The sequence below is a fragment of the Naegleria fowleri genome (genome assembly GCF_008403515.1).
Source record: "Naegleria fowleri strain ATCC 30894 chromosome Unknown tig1, whole genome shotgun sequence".
In the NCBI taxonomy this organism is placed as follows: Eukaryota; Heterolobosea; class Eutetramitea; order Acrasida; family Naegleriidae; genus Naegleria; species Naegleria fowleri.
Window position 1 is genome coordinate 294,192 of NW_025407933.1, and position 17,540 is coordinate 311,731.

At 36.6% G+C, this 17,540-nt stretch overlaps 8 protein-coding genes across 8 annotated transcripts; 4 read left to right on the top strand and 4 right to left on the bottom strand.

Moving 5' to 3' along the window:
- Positions 1-70: 70 nt before the first annotated feature.
- Positions 71-3,616, bottom strand: FDP41_000131 (uncharacterized protein; the record flags this gene model as incomplete). The annotated part of the gene is made up of 1 exon (XM_044703692.1): positions 71-3,616. The coding sequence occupies one exon, from the start codon at positions 3,614-3,616 to the stop codon at positions 71-73; it is 3,546 nt and encodes a 1,181-aa protein (XP_044569805.1).
- A 293-nt stretch (positions 3,617-3,909) lies between these two features.
- Positions 3,910-5,526, top strand: FDP41_000132 (uncharacterized protein; the record flags this gene model as incomplete). The annotated part of the gene is made up of 3 exons (XM_044703803.1): positions 3,910-3,941; positions 4,021-4,441; positions 4,495-5,526. 3 exons carry the CDS (start codon positions 3,910-3,912, stop codon positions 5,524-5,526), a joined length of 1,485 nt encoding a protein of 494 aa, XP_044569806.1.
- A 56-nt stretch (positions 5,527-5,582) lies between these two features.
- Positions 5,583-8,489, bottom strand: FDP41_000133 (uncharacterized protein; the record flags this gene model as incomplete). The annotated part of the gene is made up of 1 exon (XM_044703914.1): positions 5,583-8,489. One exon carries the CDS (start codon positions 8,487-8,489, stop codon positions 5,583-5,585), a length of 2,907 nt encoding a protein of 968 aa, XP_044569807.1.
- A 2,431-nt stretch (positions 8,490-10,920) lies between these two features.
- FDP41_000134 (uncharacterized protein) lies at positions 10,921-11,395 on the top strand (the record flags this gene model as incomplete). The annotated part of the gene is made up of 3 exons (XM_044704025.1): positions 10,921-10,944; positions 11,001-11,208; positions 11,358-11,395. The coding sequence occupies 3 exons, from the start codon at positions 10,921-10,923 to the stop codon at positions 11,393-11,395; spliced, it is 270 nt and encodes an 89-aa protein (XP_044569808.1).
- A 244-nt stretch (positions 11,396-11,639) lies between these two features.
- FDP41_000135 (uncharacterized protein) lies at positions 11,640-12,104 on the top strand (the record flags this gene model as incomplete). The annotated part of the gene is made up of 1 exon (XM_044704136.1): positions 11,640-12,104. The coding sequence occupies one exon, from the start codon at positions 11,640-11,642 to the stop codon at positions 12,102-12,104; it is 465 nt and encodes a 154-aa protein (XP_044569809.1).
- Positions 12,105-12,429: 325 nt separating this feature from the next.
- Positions 12,430-13,036, bottom strand: FDP41_000136 (uncharacterized protein; the record flags this gene model as incomplete). The annotated part of the gene is made up of 2 exons (XM_044704247.1): positions 12,430-12,685; positions 12,861-13,036. 2 exons carry the CDS (start codon positions 13,034-13,036, stop codon positions 12,430-12,432), a joined length of 432 nt encoding a protein of 143 aa, XP_044569810.1.
- Positions 13,037-13,102: 66 nt separating this feature from the next.
- FDP41_000137 (uncharacterized protein) lies at positions 13,103-16,459 on the bottom strand (the record flags this gene model as incomplete). Its single annotated transcript, XM_044704358.1, has 1 exon — positions 13,103-16,459. One exon carries the CDS (start codon positions 16,457-16,459, stop codon positions 13,103-13,105), a length of 3,357 nt encoding a protein of 1,118 aa, XP_044569811.1.
- A 301-nt stretch (positions 16,460-16,760) lies between these two features.
- FDP41_000138 (uncharacterized protein) lies at positions 16,761-17,527 on the top strand (the record flags this gene model as incomplete). The annotated part of the gene is made up of 2 exons (XM_044704457.1): positions 16,761-17,432; positions 17,486-17,527. The coding sequence occupies 2 exons, from the start codon at positions 16,761-16,763 to the stop codon at positions 17,525-17,527; spliced, it is 714 nt and encodes a 237-aa protein (XP_044569812.1).
- Positions 17,528-17,540: the final 13 nt, after the last annotated feature.

Below are 17,540 nucleotides of genomic sequence, written 5' to 3' on the forward strand. Positions count from 1 at the left end.
AAGTGACATTGAATTTATTAAAACATGTTGTGTGGTTAAAAGCAAAAATTGAGCAAAATTTCTGCAACTACTACTTTCGCAACAGCCCTTCGATGGTCGATCGATATCTATAAACAGCAATAATTAAGAGTATGAAAACCAGCGCAAATAGTGGCTTTTGGTCAATATGATCATGGGTTCCTGTTTGTGATCTAGATTGCTCAGCTGGCTTCAAAGGGAAGTTAATCAGAGAGTGATATTTGGTGGCAGAGAGAGTTTCAACTTGAATATCAGATCCGAGTGAAGCACTTCCAATAATCGAAGATTTGTCCTTTTGATTTTCTTCCAATGCATTTTGCTCCTTAATATTCTTTACACCTACGATCGAATGTGTGACAGTGTTAAGCTTTCCTGTTTTTCCAGAAGATGTCAATCTTACGTAGAATTTGGTATTGTCCTCACGTAAATAGTTCTCCATGGGAAGGATGAAATGGAAGAAATTGGTGAGAGGAAGCTTTTGGGATGAGATAATCTTGAATTGTTTGGCATTGGAGCTTGACAATAAATCAATTTCAACTGTGATATTCTCTTGGCCAGAAATGTCGCCAGAAAGAGAGACTTCTCCAGAAAATTGCAGAGTAGTTTGCTTGAAAATGATGAAATCATTTCCAAAAACATCATTGTTAGATTCCTTTTGAATCACAATTTGTTTTGGTGAAGACCTTTCAATGTTATGTTGAGAATTTCCAACAGTAATGTAGTATCTGATGTTTGGTTTCAATCCACGTAATCTGAATTCTCCTTTTTGGTCAGTGGTAGCTTCTTCATATTCTCCAGAATCTTTAGAAATTGCTTGTATGGTCACACCTGGTTCAGGCTCATTTCCAATCGACTTGACACTACCAAATGCAGAAAATCCCGTCTTTTTATAGGTAAAGGCAACTTCTTCATCCTTTCCTTGTCCTAATTCGAGATACTTTGAGCTTGGTTCAAATTCGTATTCTTTGAGAGTGGCTTTGATAAAGTATTTGTCAGGCAACAAGTTACGAATTATAATCTTTCCTTCAGCTGGAACAATAGTATTACTTCTGTGTTTGCTTGATACAATAGAAATCAAAACACCCCCAAGTTGGGTGGTTACAGTAATGGATGCCAGTTTGTGTGCTTTAAAGCTGTTGCCCTCAATTGCCTCAAATGAGTAACCTTCAAGCTCTGCTTCTAATTTATATTCAGCATCGTCATAGAGAGGTCCAATTTTGAAAGAACCATTGTCGTCTGTTAAAGTCACACGTTCTCCAGAGTTGACTGAAATTTTGACTCCCTTAATTCTTGGAGAAACACTACCGGAAATGTATCTTCCCTCTTTTCCATCAAATGAAGGAATTTCAGGAATACATTTACCACTCTGGGTCATTTCCTTAGTAATTTTGAATACTCTCTTTTGTGGGAAGAATAACAAAGCATCACTTTGCGGTTTAATCTCAAAGGAGCTCTCTGAAGCTGTTGAGGTGAAATATTGGTAAATCAAAGTATTTGTACTTCTTGTAGCGGTAACGGTGGCTTGTTCTTGAGGTGCATCAAGGTTGGTAATGTGAACCTTAACATTCTCATTTGATGGTGTGTTGATTTGCCCTCTAATTAAGTATCCAGAGACCTCCAAGTCAATAACTTTTGGTGATGCGGTATCATATTCATAGTTATTTCCATCCTTAAATTTGAAGCAACTCTCTTGAATGGAAAGTTCGTACACACCATGTGTAGGTACACAAAGTGAATTCATTCCTTTTTGTAAAGAGGTTACAACTGTCTTGTCTGTGCTTGATTTGAGTTTAGAAGAAAGTTTAACTCCTTCATGAGAAGATCTAACTGTAATGCTATATCCAATTTGTTCGAATAGTATTTCTTGATCCTTATCTCTGAGATCAACAATCACTTCGTTAGAATTTGATTTCCAACACACGGTTTGTTGTTCAACACGAACAATATATCTCGTTGGTAATAAGTTTTCAAAGCGAACTGGAGTTGTTGTATCAGTATCTTTTTGGGAAATCTTACGGTTTTCCTTATTCAAAAGAATAACAGTTGCCTTTTCTGCTGACTTCAATTTAAGATGAACATCAAGTTTGAAGAACTTTTGAGCAATTTGAAGACCCTTCATGGGTTCGTTGTGGAACTCAAATATTTGGGGATGATAGTTAAATTGGTCATTTTCAGGCAAAACTTCCAATGTTGCAGTAGTAGTGGCTTTCTTTTGAACTGGTACGTCAAAGCAGAAATCATTCTTTGTAGATGTTTGTAACTTTTGATCTGCAACCTTAAGAATAACTTGTCTCTTTTGGCTCAAAGCAGTGTCACTGATCAAATTTCCGCAAAGTTGGACATGGGTTGGCTTAATGTTATCTATTTGGGCTTTTGATGGAAGAGGGGATACAGTGACCTTTGGGAAAGTGAAACCAATATATTCAGTCTGAATATCCAAGACTTCGTTTCCGTTTAAATCATCCAATGTAAAGAATCCTTCATTGTCAGTGGTTTTTTCTTTTCTTTTTTGCGTTTTCTTGTTAGTGATTATCAACTTGGCCTTTGCTAATGGTTTGTCTTTGGCGTCAAGAACTTGACCTCTCACAGAAAAACCAGTTACTCTAAAGCTTCTCTTAATAACAACATTATTTGGCGTTGAAAGCTTAAACCTAATCTCGGATGGATCAATGTTGAATTTTTTGTATTCAGCACTCACCACATAATCCCCATTCACAAGTACAGGTAATCCCTTGAATTCAAACACACCATTGCTATCAGTGGTAGTGACACAAATACCTTTTGCTGGTTCGCTAGGTTTTGTACAAGGTAGAGAGATTTCTCTGTTGTCCACAGCTTGAGCAGGTTTCTTAAGATAAACGGTAACACCAGCAATTGGTAAGTCACTCTCAGATCCTTCAATACTTGATGATAGCACAACTTTTCCTACAGCTTTAAAGCCACCAATAATAATTGGCTTACCCATTTGAATAGAGCCATCTTTGTTCACCGTCAAGGAAGTAGAAGGCGAAGCAAATATTAACTCTGGATGACTTGCGACCAACTCATAATTACCAGGCAATACTTGGTCGAAAGAGAGAGACCCATCTTGTTTTGTGATTGATTTTCTCTCAACTTGATTTCCTTTTTTCAAGGTAACTTGAATACCAGCAGGTGCTCCGTCCAGTAATAATTCGGAATCTAACTGTTGAACTTTGATGGCGCCCGTAGCTGTGATTCTATATCCAACAATATAAAAGTCTAAATTCTTCTTGGAAGCAAGAGTCTTCAAATTTCCTTCAATACCTTCGGGTTCAATCGAAAGAGCCTTGTTGGTTGAAACAGCTCTCAACGTATAAATACTCTTATCATCTTCATCATAAATCGGAAGAAGCCAAAATCCCGATTCGGGTGATACTTCAACCTTTTCCTTTACATAGCCCTTGTTGTTCATCAAATGAATAGAAATTGTACTATAGTCAAACGTAGTATCTTTCAATTCATCCTTTGTTTTGATAAAGCCATCAATGGTCGTCTGGGCATTGATTGAATAAATTAAAAAAGAAGAAAACAGCAAAAAGAAAATGACGGATTGTGCTGTCCGAGCAAGTTGCTGCATTTTTTCACAATTCCACCGGCACTCGCTGAAGAATTTATTGTCTCATTGTTCGTTATTATTATATAATATTTCATCGATGATTATTATTATATTATTATTATATTATATTTATAAATATTCGATTGTTGTTGATCGACATTATTTCGAAGTTAAATATATCCGTGTGAAATGAAGAGGAAATCGATTTGGCGCCCAATCCCGCTACAAAAATACACTTTCAAAAAAAACACAAAAAGGCTCATTCGAGGCTCACACAATTTTCAAACCACCACACATCATCATCACATTAAACCATGGGTCAAAATATTGATAAGAGAAGCTATAGGTGAGTGTTTGTTTAGCAACATGAATGATTGAAATTAATCATGATACATATTTGATGGAACATTCTTGGATACTCACAGACGCGAGCATAGCGAACTTTACATGAAGCTCATACAATACTATAGAGACGGAATGGATGATGATGCTCAAAGTCCAACGTCTTCTTCCGAGCAGCGGCAATCACAATCAGACGACGTTGTCAAGGTATTCATTAGAAAAAGACCAACCTTTGAGAGAGAAATCAAAGCAGGCGAGTACGATGTAGTAACGTGTAAAAAGCATGAAATAATTGTGCACGATTGTAGAATGCATCCATCCATGAAACCTAATCTTGCATATGTGGAGTCGTACAAGTTCCCTTATCCAAACACTGAGGTTTTCAATGAAAAATCCACAACCGATCAAGTATATGCCTCAGCTTTGAAACCGTTGATTGACTATGTTGCCAGTGGAAACGTTGGAACCATGTTTTGCTTTGGACAAACAGGAAGTGGAAAGACTGTAAGTATTTCTTATTGAATATGCTCTCACTTGAATGATCATGACGCACGCAGTTCACAATCACAGGATTGGTGAAACTCTTGTCAAAAGATCTATTTACACAATTAGGGAATCAAGGAAAGTTTACTGTAACTGCCACATGCATTGAACTCATCGGTGAGACAGCCTATGATTTGTTGAGTGACCACGCTGAAGTGGCCTTAAGAGAAGGAAAAAACGGAGAGGTCGTTATTTGCGGAAACAAGTTGTGTGCATTGAATAATGGATCTGAATTAAATGAGTTGTACAACTACGCAGCAAAGTTGAGAGAGACTCATGCCACTAAAGTGAATTCTAACTCGTCACGATCTCACTACATTTGCAGAGTATTCATTGATGACCCAGCCACTGGAAAGCAGTTTGCAAGATTAACACTGTGTGATTTGGCCGGCTCCGAAAGAAACGCAGACTCCAACGAGCATGATATTGAACGACTCAAGGAGACCGCTCAAATTAACAGTTCTCTGATGGCCTTGAAAGAAGTCATTAGATGTGTTGCTCTAAACAAGGAAAATGAGGGCAGTAAGGTCCACATCCCTTTCAGAACAAGCAAGTTAACTCGAGTTTTGAAGGACTGTTTTGAAATTGATGAAAAAAAGAAGCGACCCCATACTGTCGTTGTTGCCACTGTTTCTCCTCTCGCATGTGACACTGAACATACGATCAATACTTTGAAACATACTTGCCTCATGATGAGCAGTGACAGCAATATGGCAGGAGAAAAAATGGTTGTCCAAGATATTCTTGGAGCTGATCCCTACCAAAAGAAAACCAATATTTTGAAGCCCATTGCCAAAATGACTTATGAAGAAACATTGGAATGGATTGGTTCTATTCAGAAAGGAAAGTTCAAGAAGCACCTCACTAAATTCCCAACCTCAATGGATGGTAAAGCCTTGTCACGATTTCCTGATAAGCGATTGCAACAAATCCTTGGCAGTGAATCTCTTGGTTTGGACCTTAGAAAAGAGATTATGAACTACACTGATAAAATCAATCAACAAAAGAAGCAACAAACAGAAGAGAACAGAAATCTCTCCAAATAACCCAATGACCATATTTTGGTTTCTCTCCTATTTATTTATCCAATAACATTTCTTATTTAAATATGAAGCTTAATTATCTCGTTACTGTCATTTTCAAATGGAATACTGGTCACCTTTACCTTTGAGTTCTCAATGTCAGGTAACACTGAAATTGTGGAAGGAATCAATCTTAATGCAGATTCCTCTCGATCGTTCCACCTAAAAATCAAAATATGGGATCTCTCTGAATTATTGACATCTTCATCGCCCAAAATATCTCTAGCAATCTTACGAATCTCTACGACGTCAACCATCCTTAAATGTACAACCATTCTCGAGTAGTGGTAGAATGGATCTTTCAATGAGGTTTTTAGTCCCTCATCGTTTGGGTCAATCTCAATGACATCTTCAATGGGTTGAAAAGGATGTTCCGCGTGAGTAGATGGGGTGTAAAAAAGTGCGTGAAGAGGAGATGTGGGAGAAGATAGTCCAAACCTCAGCCTATGTCTTTGCTTTTCATTTAAACACTCCTCGACAAGACTTATTCTCGAAAGTGGAAGAACTGCCAACAAACCTTCGATATCATTGAAAGGTCTGCCTTTCTGGAATGTCACAATACCATCTTTGAAAAGACCTTTAAGATGTTTAAAATCACTCGCACATGGCGCATAATGGTAGCGATACGAAAACTCCCAAGAAGGAACTCCAAAGTAATAATAATGAAAGACCCAAAACAAAGCATGTACATATTGAGAAACGAGCTGCCTGACTTGTTCACCACCTCCACATTCCACAGAATGATCATACACAATATTCAGCTTCTTCTTGTAGTAATTTGTCTTCCATTTTTCAATATCCACATAGGGAGGAGGAGGCATTCCTTCCTTCTTCTTTAAAGATATGGAACTCGTAAGAACCTTAAATTTTTTAACACGTTCTTCTTCTTGGCTAATCTCAAAGGAAATGTTGTGCTTTTTTTGATGGCTGTAATCCTTCTTTTTCCATTGTTTTTTTGATACTTTTAAAAGTTTAGATCCTGTCTTTGTGGATACATTTCCGAATAGAACCAATTGCTCCACGATGGTCGTCTGAGTTTTTTGAATCGTATTCTCAATAATGAGAGTGAGTCTGCTCACATTCTGGAATGCATGAAGTTTCAACTTGAGTTCACAAGTGGGCAGTGCATTTGAAAGGTCAGTAGAGGAAAATTCTTGAGTGACTTTGTGAGTTTCCATTGTTACAAAGTCAACATTTTGATTTACAAAAAGTTTGACCACCATTCCATTCAATTGTTGTGCAGTGTTTCCCATTCGTAAAATTAAGCTGCAAAGACTAAGTGGTTGTTTAAAGTGAATGCCAAACATGATCTCAGAATCGATAGTGCTTTTCACCAAATATTGAGAAGTAAAGGTTCCTGACACACTTTTTGTGATTGATGAAAGCATTAAAAACTGTTTCAAATCTTGTGTAGCATTCAAACACATGACCTTGTCCAAGTCTATCATGGAGAGCAAATTTTTAAAATGTTCTGGATTCACACTTGATGAAACAAGTTCTAAATCACTATCATTGGTATGTCCAGCATTTGTTTCTTTTTCTTCCTTCTTTTTCTGTTTTTCTTCTTCCATTTTCTTTTTTTGGTTCAATAAATCCAACTCTCGTTTGAGTCGATTTGTAAGAACTCGAACTTCCAATTTCCCAGTGACCTGTATGAATAGTTCGAGCTTGTCTACGTCAATTAATTTTGATGTATTACTAGTGTCTGAGATGTATTGGTAATTAAAGGCGGTTGTAAATAAACTACGATAGACTTTAAATAAATATCCTAATGCATTCTCTTCTTTTCCAATATCGAGCGTTGGAATACTCGCAACAAAATCATTTCCACACAGAAAAAGCATTAGAACAAAATCGTCAATCACTCGATTCAAATCAAATTCGAGTGGAGGTGCAGACTTGTCCTCTTGATTCTTCATGTAATCTGAAATTAATTTTCTCACAACAGAAATGTCTACCACATGAAACTTGTGATCGAATCGATCCTTATCATAACCTTTAGCTTGTTTCAGCCTTCTCTTGACACGCCAGTTATGATAAAGTTGTTGTGAATTCATTTGTACCGATGACGTCCAATCACGTAAAATGTAGAATTGCTCTTCATGTGTCGTAAGTGCGAGAAATATCAAATCGGAATCCATTCCATAAATCATAAATTTTTCATGATGATTCGCAATTGATTTTTGACTGGTTGATAATTTAGATTTCTGCAACTCTCTAATGTGTGCAATAATTTTGTGTTCGCCCTCTCCCGGTACAGAGGAATCCGAAAATATAATGTTTTCAATACTTCTCCAATTTTGATCATCTTGAAGTTTTCTCTTGATGAAAAATTGTAAATGTTCCGATAATTGTTTCATGAAAGAGGTCCCACTTGTGATCGAAATGGAATCCAACAGAGTATCATTCTCTTGATTGGTGTGGTTGGTACTGCTAGTGCTGCTGCTTCTACTTGAATGTCCCAAAGTTTGTCTTTTTGGTAATCCACTACTATTCCTAAAGGAGACCCATCTTCTCTCTCGTTGTTGATTGATTTTTGCTGCAGGAGCAACACCATCAAGAGCAAAGTATAAAGTCTTTTTCGGAGGAAACCGATAAACAATTTCTTCCATGTACAACATGATGGATAGAATAAATCGTTCAAATGTTAATTCTAGTGTGTCTACTTGATCGTGAGTTGAAAAGTCTTGATCTTCCATTCCACTTTGCTCATTTCTGCTGTTTTTGGAAATTAATAATGGATCAAGTAATTTTGTTTGCAAATTGCAATCTTTAAAGGTATGAATGATCCCATTCAAATCAAGAAAGAGATGATCAATGGGAAATTTGTTTTCTTGTTTGATTTCGGAGGAGGATGAAGGAACCACTTCCCGAATCATTTCAGGGCATTCTTGCAATAGCCATGAGAAAAAGAAGGGTACTCCCATTTCTTGTTGCTTGATTTTTTTTTAGTATTCATGATCAAATTTTTATTATACGAAATCAAGAGTGTGTTTTAATTAAAAAACTTATTAAGATGTCACATCTTTACGAAATCAAGAGAGACATAGTGTTTTAACTCGAGGCCAAATTTGCCAGCGAGTTTGTTTTTAATTTTGCAAAGACATGGTGGTAACCGCTGAGATTCTCTCACAACAAAACACACAAGAAGCGAGAAACATTTTGGCTCGAGTCCACAGCGTGTCACTCTTAATTTAGAAAATTAATGCGTCTATATTTCAATAGACCGTCTTTGGTGATTCGATGCAGTTGTTTGTGAAAATACAACAATTCAGAATATCTCTTTGAGAAGATGTGAGGTTTGGGTGTGTTCAGACAGCGTTCGAGGTCAATTCTTGTTTAATCATCAATCATTAATATCACTATTATCAATCGTAAGCGGTTTTGGCCGAGTGGTTAAGGCGTTGGACTTGAAATCCAATGGGGAAACCTTCGCAGGTTCGAGTCCTGCAGACCGCGATAAATTTTTTATAAAAAATCTGTTGAAAATTTTTTTGATGTCAACGAAAAGGTTCAAATCTCTCACAAACGAAATATAGTTTTAGAGATCAAGGTTAAAGTTGTGCAAAGTATTTACGCTTACCAAAAAGACAATCTGTAGCTGACACACAACTCAAACCTTGCTTGCTCTGTCTTTCCTTCACATATGATGTTAATTCATTATATTTCTCATACCCGCATCATCCTTTGCTTTGACATTTCTTCGTCATGAAAAGAACAAAGCAAGCCTTTTCATCCCAAACAAAGCAGGAGGTCTGTTCATCCCCAAAGAAAATCAAAACTTCGGATGACTCTTTTTCAAAAAGAGTTATCGTGGTCGACGAGGACTCTTAATTGAATCAGTCAGCCATCAGGACTTCTTTTCTGATATCAATGAACATGAATCATTGTTCGGAGAACCCAAGATGACAACAACGTCAAAATCTTCCAAGCGAACTTGAAAAACTCACGGAGCTGCAAAACATAAGTGGACCCACGAAGAAGATAGTATTCTTATCTCCACTGTTGCATTGTGTGCGACAACGCAAAACAAACTAATATCATGGAAGCACGCATTGCCTGCTTTCCAGAATTCTATGAAAGAAGCGTTTGATTCAGGTTTAACCGCAACTGCTCTAAGGAAACGTTATTGAAGAATGAACGACTTAAATCCACCTATGACAGTTATAAAAAAGGAGGCTTACTAAAACAAAACCTCCTTGTTGAGATGGTGACCAACAAAATCAAAGCAGCGCAGAATGTCCAAATGGAGAGTCTTTATCAAAAAGTGATGACATGTACTTCAAACGAATTGGGTTTGGCACTCATTTCCAAGGATCCGGAAGACAAATACTTTCCAAAATCTATCGGTACCTTAGATTTCTTTTCCATTAATGTCAGAAACTTATCGATCTTTTACCTCGATCTTTTTGGATTGTTGGACTCCTCTTCAATTCAAAAGGAATCACTAGAAATTCTTAAAGCCTTTGGAAGAATAGTTGCATCAAACATGTGATTGCAATTCCATACGGTTCTGGAGAGGAATCAAATCTTCTCCAACATGGTACCAGCCAATGATAGTGGTTGGGACTCAACATAAGAAATGGATACCAACCCTGTTGGAGACAAGCGCTGGTTGGAACTTTGAAGAATATTCCTTATTATTGGTATTTCGCACCCAAGACATTTAGTCTTGGATATTTATTTGGTTTTACTTTTGGTGACGTCCATAAGGAAAAGAACAAGAATATCTTTAGTGTCAATCAAAAAGATATTCATGGTGAGCGTGTTTACACACTAATCACATTCGTTAGCAATTCATTTATTAAGGTGATATTGCTGTCAGCATGGAATGTCCACTTCAATTATCTACGAATCAAAGGAAGTGTTGTCTTTCCGTTTCTATGGACCTGGGTACATTTTACCGATGAAATTTTGAAAAAGAAGAGCAAGGATGGTGACTCAACATCAGCACCTCGTATTCTCTCACTTCCAGTTCATTATGACAACACTCCAAAGAAAGAAAAGGACATGGTGAAAATTGTTGTTTTAGATCCCAGTGTTCAATTCCTTGAAACAGCTAGAGGTGCAGTATATAATGTTGGAAGATCTTTAGCCAATCAGTTTGAAAATGCGGACTATCTTCAGTCCCCAAGCAATTTTAATTACCGCAGTCTAACACCTTAACCACTCGGCCACAGCCGTTTATGGTACCCTTGTCTATGAGTTTCAAACTAAATTTGGGAGGTTTTATAACTATGAAGGGATAGTTCATTGAACTTGTCGCTACAGTGATTTCATCATAAACTTCCACTGCTGACAAGCTTATAACAGAGTACCATCCGAGTCTACACGACTTCAGCATTTTGTAAAACAAAAATGAAGATCAATGTCCATCTAAAGGTTCGTTTACAGTAGACTGATTGCATCTCATCCGAACCTTTCATGATCATGAATAGGAAAAAACTTTTTCAGTGAGTTGTGGATCGGGAGAGCAACGAGTGATATGGCTTGCTCATGTAGCTCTTGCTCGATATGACAATAATTTTGGATTGGAACTGGGAGTTCCGAAAGGTTTAAAAACTGATGATGGAGAAGCTCTAGATCCCGAAGGAATAATTCATGAAGTGTTGGAAGATGGACAACATGTTTGGGTGGTACTTAAGGGTGAGTTGCAACTGAAGTATTCAATGCAGTGTTTCTCTGACCGATATTTAAATTTTGTATTTTCTTTTAATTCTTCATATCGAAATAATTTTTAATGACCTTGTGATTGAAAATCTTTTAAATTTATCAACAACAACTCAAACTTGAAGGATTTGAGGTGAACCCTATCAAGGTATCAAATAATTAATTATTTCAAGGAATTCTTTTTAATTGTATTCTCAATTCAAATAGATATTAGTTTTATATAAATAATTGAATAATGTAAAAAAATTAATTAACCTTCACAAAACATGCAGAAAATTTCCACCAATCCTTCATCGAGGACGGATATTCCCCATATGTATTCATGAAATATATAATAAACAAAACCCAAACATCCAAATCACATGCTATCCAAATTTTCAAAATAATTCAATTTCTGCAAAACAAAAATGAACACAGTGCTCACTGGTCAAAAGCTTTTCTATCTCGTGGACGCCAAGAATCAAGTGGTAGGAAGACTCGCCTCTAAAATTGTTCCCATCCTCATCGGTAAACATAAACCCATTCATTCACCTCATATGGGACAAGAATGTGGAGACCATGTTGTTATTATTAATGCTAAACATGTGGCTTTTACCGGCGATAAATGGAAACGTAAAATGTACAGATGGCACACCGGATATGCTGGCGGATTGAAGGAATATACTGCACAACAAAGACATGAACGATTTCCTACCTATGTTCTTGAAACAGCCATCAGGAGAATGCTTCCAAAAACTTCAGAGGCAATGCGTAAAACGAGAATGAGCCGAGTACACATCTATCCAGAGGACACTCACGGCTTCGAGGCTCAACAACCTATTCCTGTTGATTTACTCGGAGCTGATGCCGTTTATTCCCAAGTGGATTATTAATTTTGCCATCATCAACTAGTTCCCAAACCATCCATACATTCGAAAAACACGACCAGTACTAGTTTTCGTTAAACTATTCGGATGGAAACGAATGCATCAATCCTCCAGAATCACCATTTTGAAAATGATTGTTCCATCTCTCCCACTTTCTCTTCCTTCTCCATTTCCTCCAATAATAATCATGGGATAACCAAATAATAAACCCAAATTGAAATCTAATTCAATCCTAATATATTTTACAAGGTATAACGAATGAAAGTCATCTTTCTGGTCATCTTGTTGAGATTTCATCGGATGAATTTTATTATATTTACAGCAGCTCTTTCTAATTGAACCAAGGAAGTTGGCTCAGATGTTTGTCTAAATGTTTCACAAAAAGAGTATTCGTGATTCCTTCTTGTGTCTTTTCTACGGGATTGAACACCACTAATTCCACATATAATTTTGAATAAATTTCTTGTAAAGTATTCTGAATACTGCCAACGTTGGGATCAGTCAAGAGAATGAATTTTACTCCGGTTGGTGATTCAAAAAAGTGTAATTTGTAATTGTTGGTTTTAAAACTTTGAAATTGGCTTTCTCTGTTGGTGTTGATCGTCAATGAGTGTCAATTTTGGTGATGTCAACACCAATAGAGATGATTCAATTTCCATGAAAATTCAAAATTAATTTCCAAACATCATGATGATTGATCCGATCGGAATTTACAGGAATTACATGTATCTTTTGAAAAACAAATGTTTCACAAACACCTACGGTTTTGGTGAAATACCTTCCACAAATCTCTTCATTGAAAACAAAAATCCATACATCAATTTCATTTGTGACTGATGTTTAGATTCACTGTTCTTCTTATATTTATCGGAAGTGTTCCATTCTCTGTAGAAAATACATTCTCCCATGCGATTAAAGATACAACAACTGTAAAGCATTTTTTTGGATGTGAATTTGTGTAGAGAAGAACAAGCGGAACTTCACTCCAATGGATTTGGACAAGTTTATTTCTTTAACTTGTTCATGAGTGCCATCAACTTGTCTTTGGTATTTTCCTTCAATTTTTGCTTGTTTTGAGATCCTTGAGGTGTTGTTGCTTTTTCTTGCTTCTTCACCATGGTGTTGTTGTGAGTGGATGTCATGGATTCTTGCTTCACATGGTTTGTGTTGCTATCATTGCTGTTGTTGGATGTCACCACAGTCATAGTAGCTGCGTTACCACCAGAAGATGCAGCTGCTTCTTTCTTTAGTCTCTTATTGGCCTTTTGTCGTTGTCGTTTCTTCTTTCTCTTCTCAGCTTCCTTAGAAGTCGTTCGATGTGAGGTTGTGGTTGTCTCAGCTACTGTAGATTCTGTTGTTGTTGATGATTCGTTGTGATTAGATGAAGAATCAGTAGTAGGATGTTCCTTCTTTTTCGTCGTCAATGAAGAGGTTTCAACCTTTGCTTCAGAGTGCGCTGTAGCAGTGGTGGTTTCCATTCCATCTTCAATGGTCACCACGGATGCTTGTTGTTTCTCTGTAGAGTTCTGTTGCTTATTCATTCTTCTCTTTGCCTTAATAGGTTTGCGTTCATCCATTTCTTTCTGTGACGATTTTTGAGAATTGGATCTTGATAAATGTTGATTTCCTTGTGGATGACCACTCTCTGTTTTAGCAACCTTTCTTCGAGGTCCATCTACATTCTTATCCTTGTTGTACTTTCTCTTTTGAGCGCTAGTATTGGTAGTTGACCCACGATCAGAGAGAGTGCGTAAATCGTCACTCTCTGATTCTCTCACAAAGGTTCCAACTTGGGTGAATTTGGTTAATTGTCTGGTCAATGAGACATTTAAACGTCCTCTTGGAACAGGAGTCTTTTCGAGTGTCTGGTATGCCATATCAATATTCACCTCACTTGGTTTGTAAAGATAGGAAGCAACATTGGCATGCAATACATTGGAAGGTGTGATGGATGGATCTGAAGAGTTAAATATTAACTTGTTATCCATCTTTTTGAACATGCCAGATAAAATACTGTCTTGATTGAAGGATAGTGGTATGTGTGGGTCTTCTTCAGAGGAAGAATCGCTGAGCTTTTGTCTTAATTCTTGATTCACATCAGAATCGGTTGCCACATAAATAACATCATATCCTACCGAATTCTTTTGTTTTTCTTCTGATGACAATAATGGATCTAATTCTTTTGAGATGCTCTTCACAAGCGAAATATCAATCGAAGGAAGAAGAGAAACTGCCTTATAAATAATTCCTGAAAAATTACCGTCTCTCTTGAATGATGAAGGGAAAAATTCATTCAATCGTTCATCGTTCAATATGTCCAAATATGTTTGTGGTAAACAATTTCCCATACTTTCTTTTGGTAGAATGCACAGTAATTGTTCATAGGGTGTCAGTGGTGCTCCCTTTTCAAAAGTGCTAATTTCCTTAATCAATTCTTCATCTTGGAGATCTTTCATGAAATCAGAAACGTCACTCAAAACGGGTCCATAATGAAATGGGAATCTCCATGTCCAAGAGGGTGGATCATTGTATGAATAATAAGTGAACGACCATACTACACCTCGTAAAAATTCCTTCACTAACTTCTTTCTAAATTCTGTGGAACTGTTTCCAAACTTTTTTTCGTAATATTCTTTATGAATTTCATCCTTATACTTTAAAATCAAACTGGTAGGAATTTGCTCAAGCACAAAATTGGCATTACTTAAACATCGGTTCAAAATAGATGCCTCATCATAGGTTCGATTGACGGATGAATTCTTCTTGTCGATACTCGTGTAGAACTCTTTCAAAATTTTGAAAACAATTTGATATGAATCATGAGAGATTGAATTTTTCGAAACTTCTTTCCAAACTTTGTCAAACTTCGCTTCTTGAATACGTCCTCTACTTCCAACAATTTGGTTGATACCATCAATAATGTCTTCATGTTGAAACACATCTGATGCTTGTTTTTCAGTTGCCTTTCTTAAATTACTGCTGTACATTTTAACAAATAAGCCGAAAACAGATTCGTCTCGAATTGTTGAAAGTGCCTTAACGAAATTTCTAATATTGACCTTCACTCCTTGTTTGTGGTCAACCAAATAGTATTCTGAAGGGTCAATACTAGATCCCTTTCCTTTCTTAGTCGCAAGACATTGAATCAAATATTTTGAGTAAGCAAACATGATGATGGAGGCAGCATGATTGTGCATGACGAGAGAAGGAATATTTGGTAAAAAATCGTTTCCAACAGCCATCAAAAGTAAAACGACGTCTGACACTAGACTCTCATTACTCCATTTAACTTCTCTTGCTTTTCGTGTTTTGTCAAGAGTGATAATGGATGAAACAATAATTCGAGCAAATAGTTTTCCCAATGCAGAAATATCAAATATTTCCTTCTCTCTTCTCTTGTCTCTGACATTTTCCTTGTCTCTGTAACTATAAATATGTGGTAAACCAATCAAAGAGGTAAGCATGATTAAATCAGCATCTAAACCGTGCACTACGTGTACCATATGAGAAAAGGATTTTGGATTGATTGCTTTTTCTTTTTTCATGTAACTCAAAATTTTGTGTTCACCCTCTCCTGGAACACTACTGTCACTCACAATGACCTTGACATTTGGAAACTCTTGAACGATCAAGTCAGCTGCTTGGTGCACTGTTTCCATACACCGAACCATGAAAGGTGTTCCTGGAGAAATGACATTGTGATCCCAATGAGTTTTCTTTGCTTCCAATCGAGCCCAGAATCCTGGCTGAGTTGACTCGTTATTGTTTGTTAACGTTGCTTCGTTCTTTTCTTGCATTGTTTCATTTTCAGTCTGTTGATTTTGTTCAAGAGCATCATCCTTCATTTCATCCTTCTTTTCCTCATTGCTGACCTCTTTCTTTAAATGTTGAGTTTCCATTTGTTGCTTATATCGTTCTTGAATTTCATTGATATAATTTGATCTAATTTCATGATCATTGACTGCAACAAATCTACGATGACGTTGTTGTTCTTGTTTAGCTGCAGGTGCAACACCATCCACTGCAATATAAAACAAATTTTTAGGTGATACTGTTCTTGCCAAGAATAGTAATTCATCTACAATTCGTTGCATCATTTCATCTTCGTTTTGAGGCTTTTTACCCACTTGTGGATGACAACATGGATGAATTAAACCGTTAAGATCGATATAAAAGTTATCTACTTGTCTTTTAATAATTTTTTCAACGTTAGGCTCTTTGTTCGGAATATCAAATTGAATAGTTGGAATATCTTCATGAGGCTCATCATCACCATGTTGTAATTGTTGTTTATGTTGTTGTCGTTTAAGTCCTCTCAAAATGTTGGTATCCAACCAATAGATAAATCCCGGAACTCCCATCTACGTTGTTTGATATTGTTGATGATGATGATGAAATGAGTGTTGTTGTTATCTGTCAATGGAGCCAATCGTCGACGACCTGAAGAGAGATCCAATGCAGGGAAAGGATGACTTTTTTTTTGAATTTTTTTAGGAATATTCAAACAAGAATTTGAACTTGAAAATCAAAGCAAGTGCCTGTGGACAGACACCTCGTCATGATAATACCCTGTAGTGAAATGTCTCTACAAAGGTGATGATAGACAGTCATTTAGACAGGATGAAATGCAATCATCATCAATTTCTCTCTTTAAACAAAAAAATGAACAAACCGAGTTCGATCGTTGTGGAAGAACTTCATGAAGAGACCGATGATGAAGATATTCCCGATTACTCTCAGTGGTCTTTTAAGAAAGAAGAAAATAAAACTCCTCTAAATTTACTACCTGGTGGGGGAGATCAAGTTTTGGAAGAAAATGATCAAGATGAGGAAATTCCAAATTACTCGGATTGGTCTTTCCAAAAAGATAAAAGGCTTGATGATCAATCAAGTAAAACGAATTCGAGGAAAATTTTATCGGAAGAGGATGAAGAAGAGTCTTTACAAGAAGGAAAGAAAGAGCTTCCGAAAGATAAATTATCGGATCAGTTGCAGCAATCCCTTTCAAAATTTAGAAAATCAAGCGATGATGAAGAATTTTCTTTTATTCCAAAAAAGCAACAAAAAGCAAAAAACCAAACCAACATTGTCATTCAGAAAGATAAAAACAAGTATGATTTTTCAGATATTTTGTACAATTTGGATGAGGATGAAGACTCTGACAACGATATTGAAACTCTTTCTTACGAAGAATGGAAACAACGACAAGAATTTAAAACAAGAAACAAAGGACCTTTTGATTTATTGGAATCTTTAAAGAAAATGAGTGATCTTGTTTCACCACTCGATAAGCCACTTAATCCGCAAATGACAGAAATGGAGCATAAATTGATGGTACGTACTTTGTTGCACATGACTGTTCATTAATCCAATTTTTAATATTTTAGCTGGAATGGATGTTCCCAATATGCAAATACAAGCAAAAATAGCTCCTATTTGAAT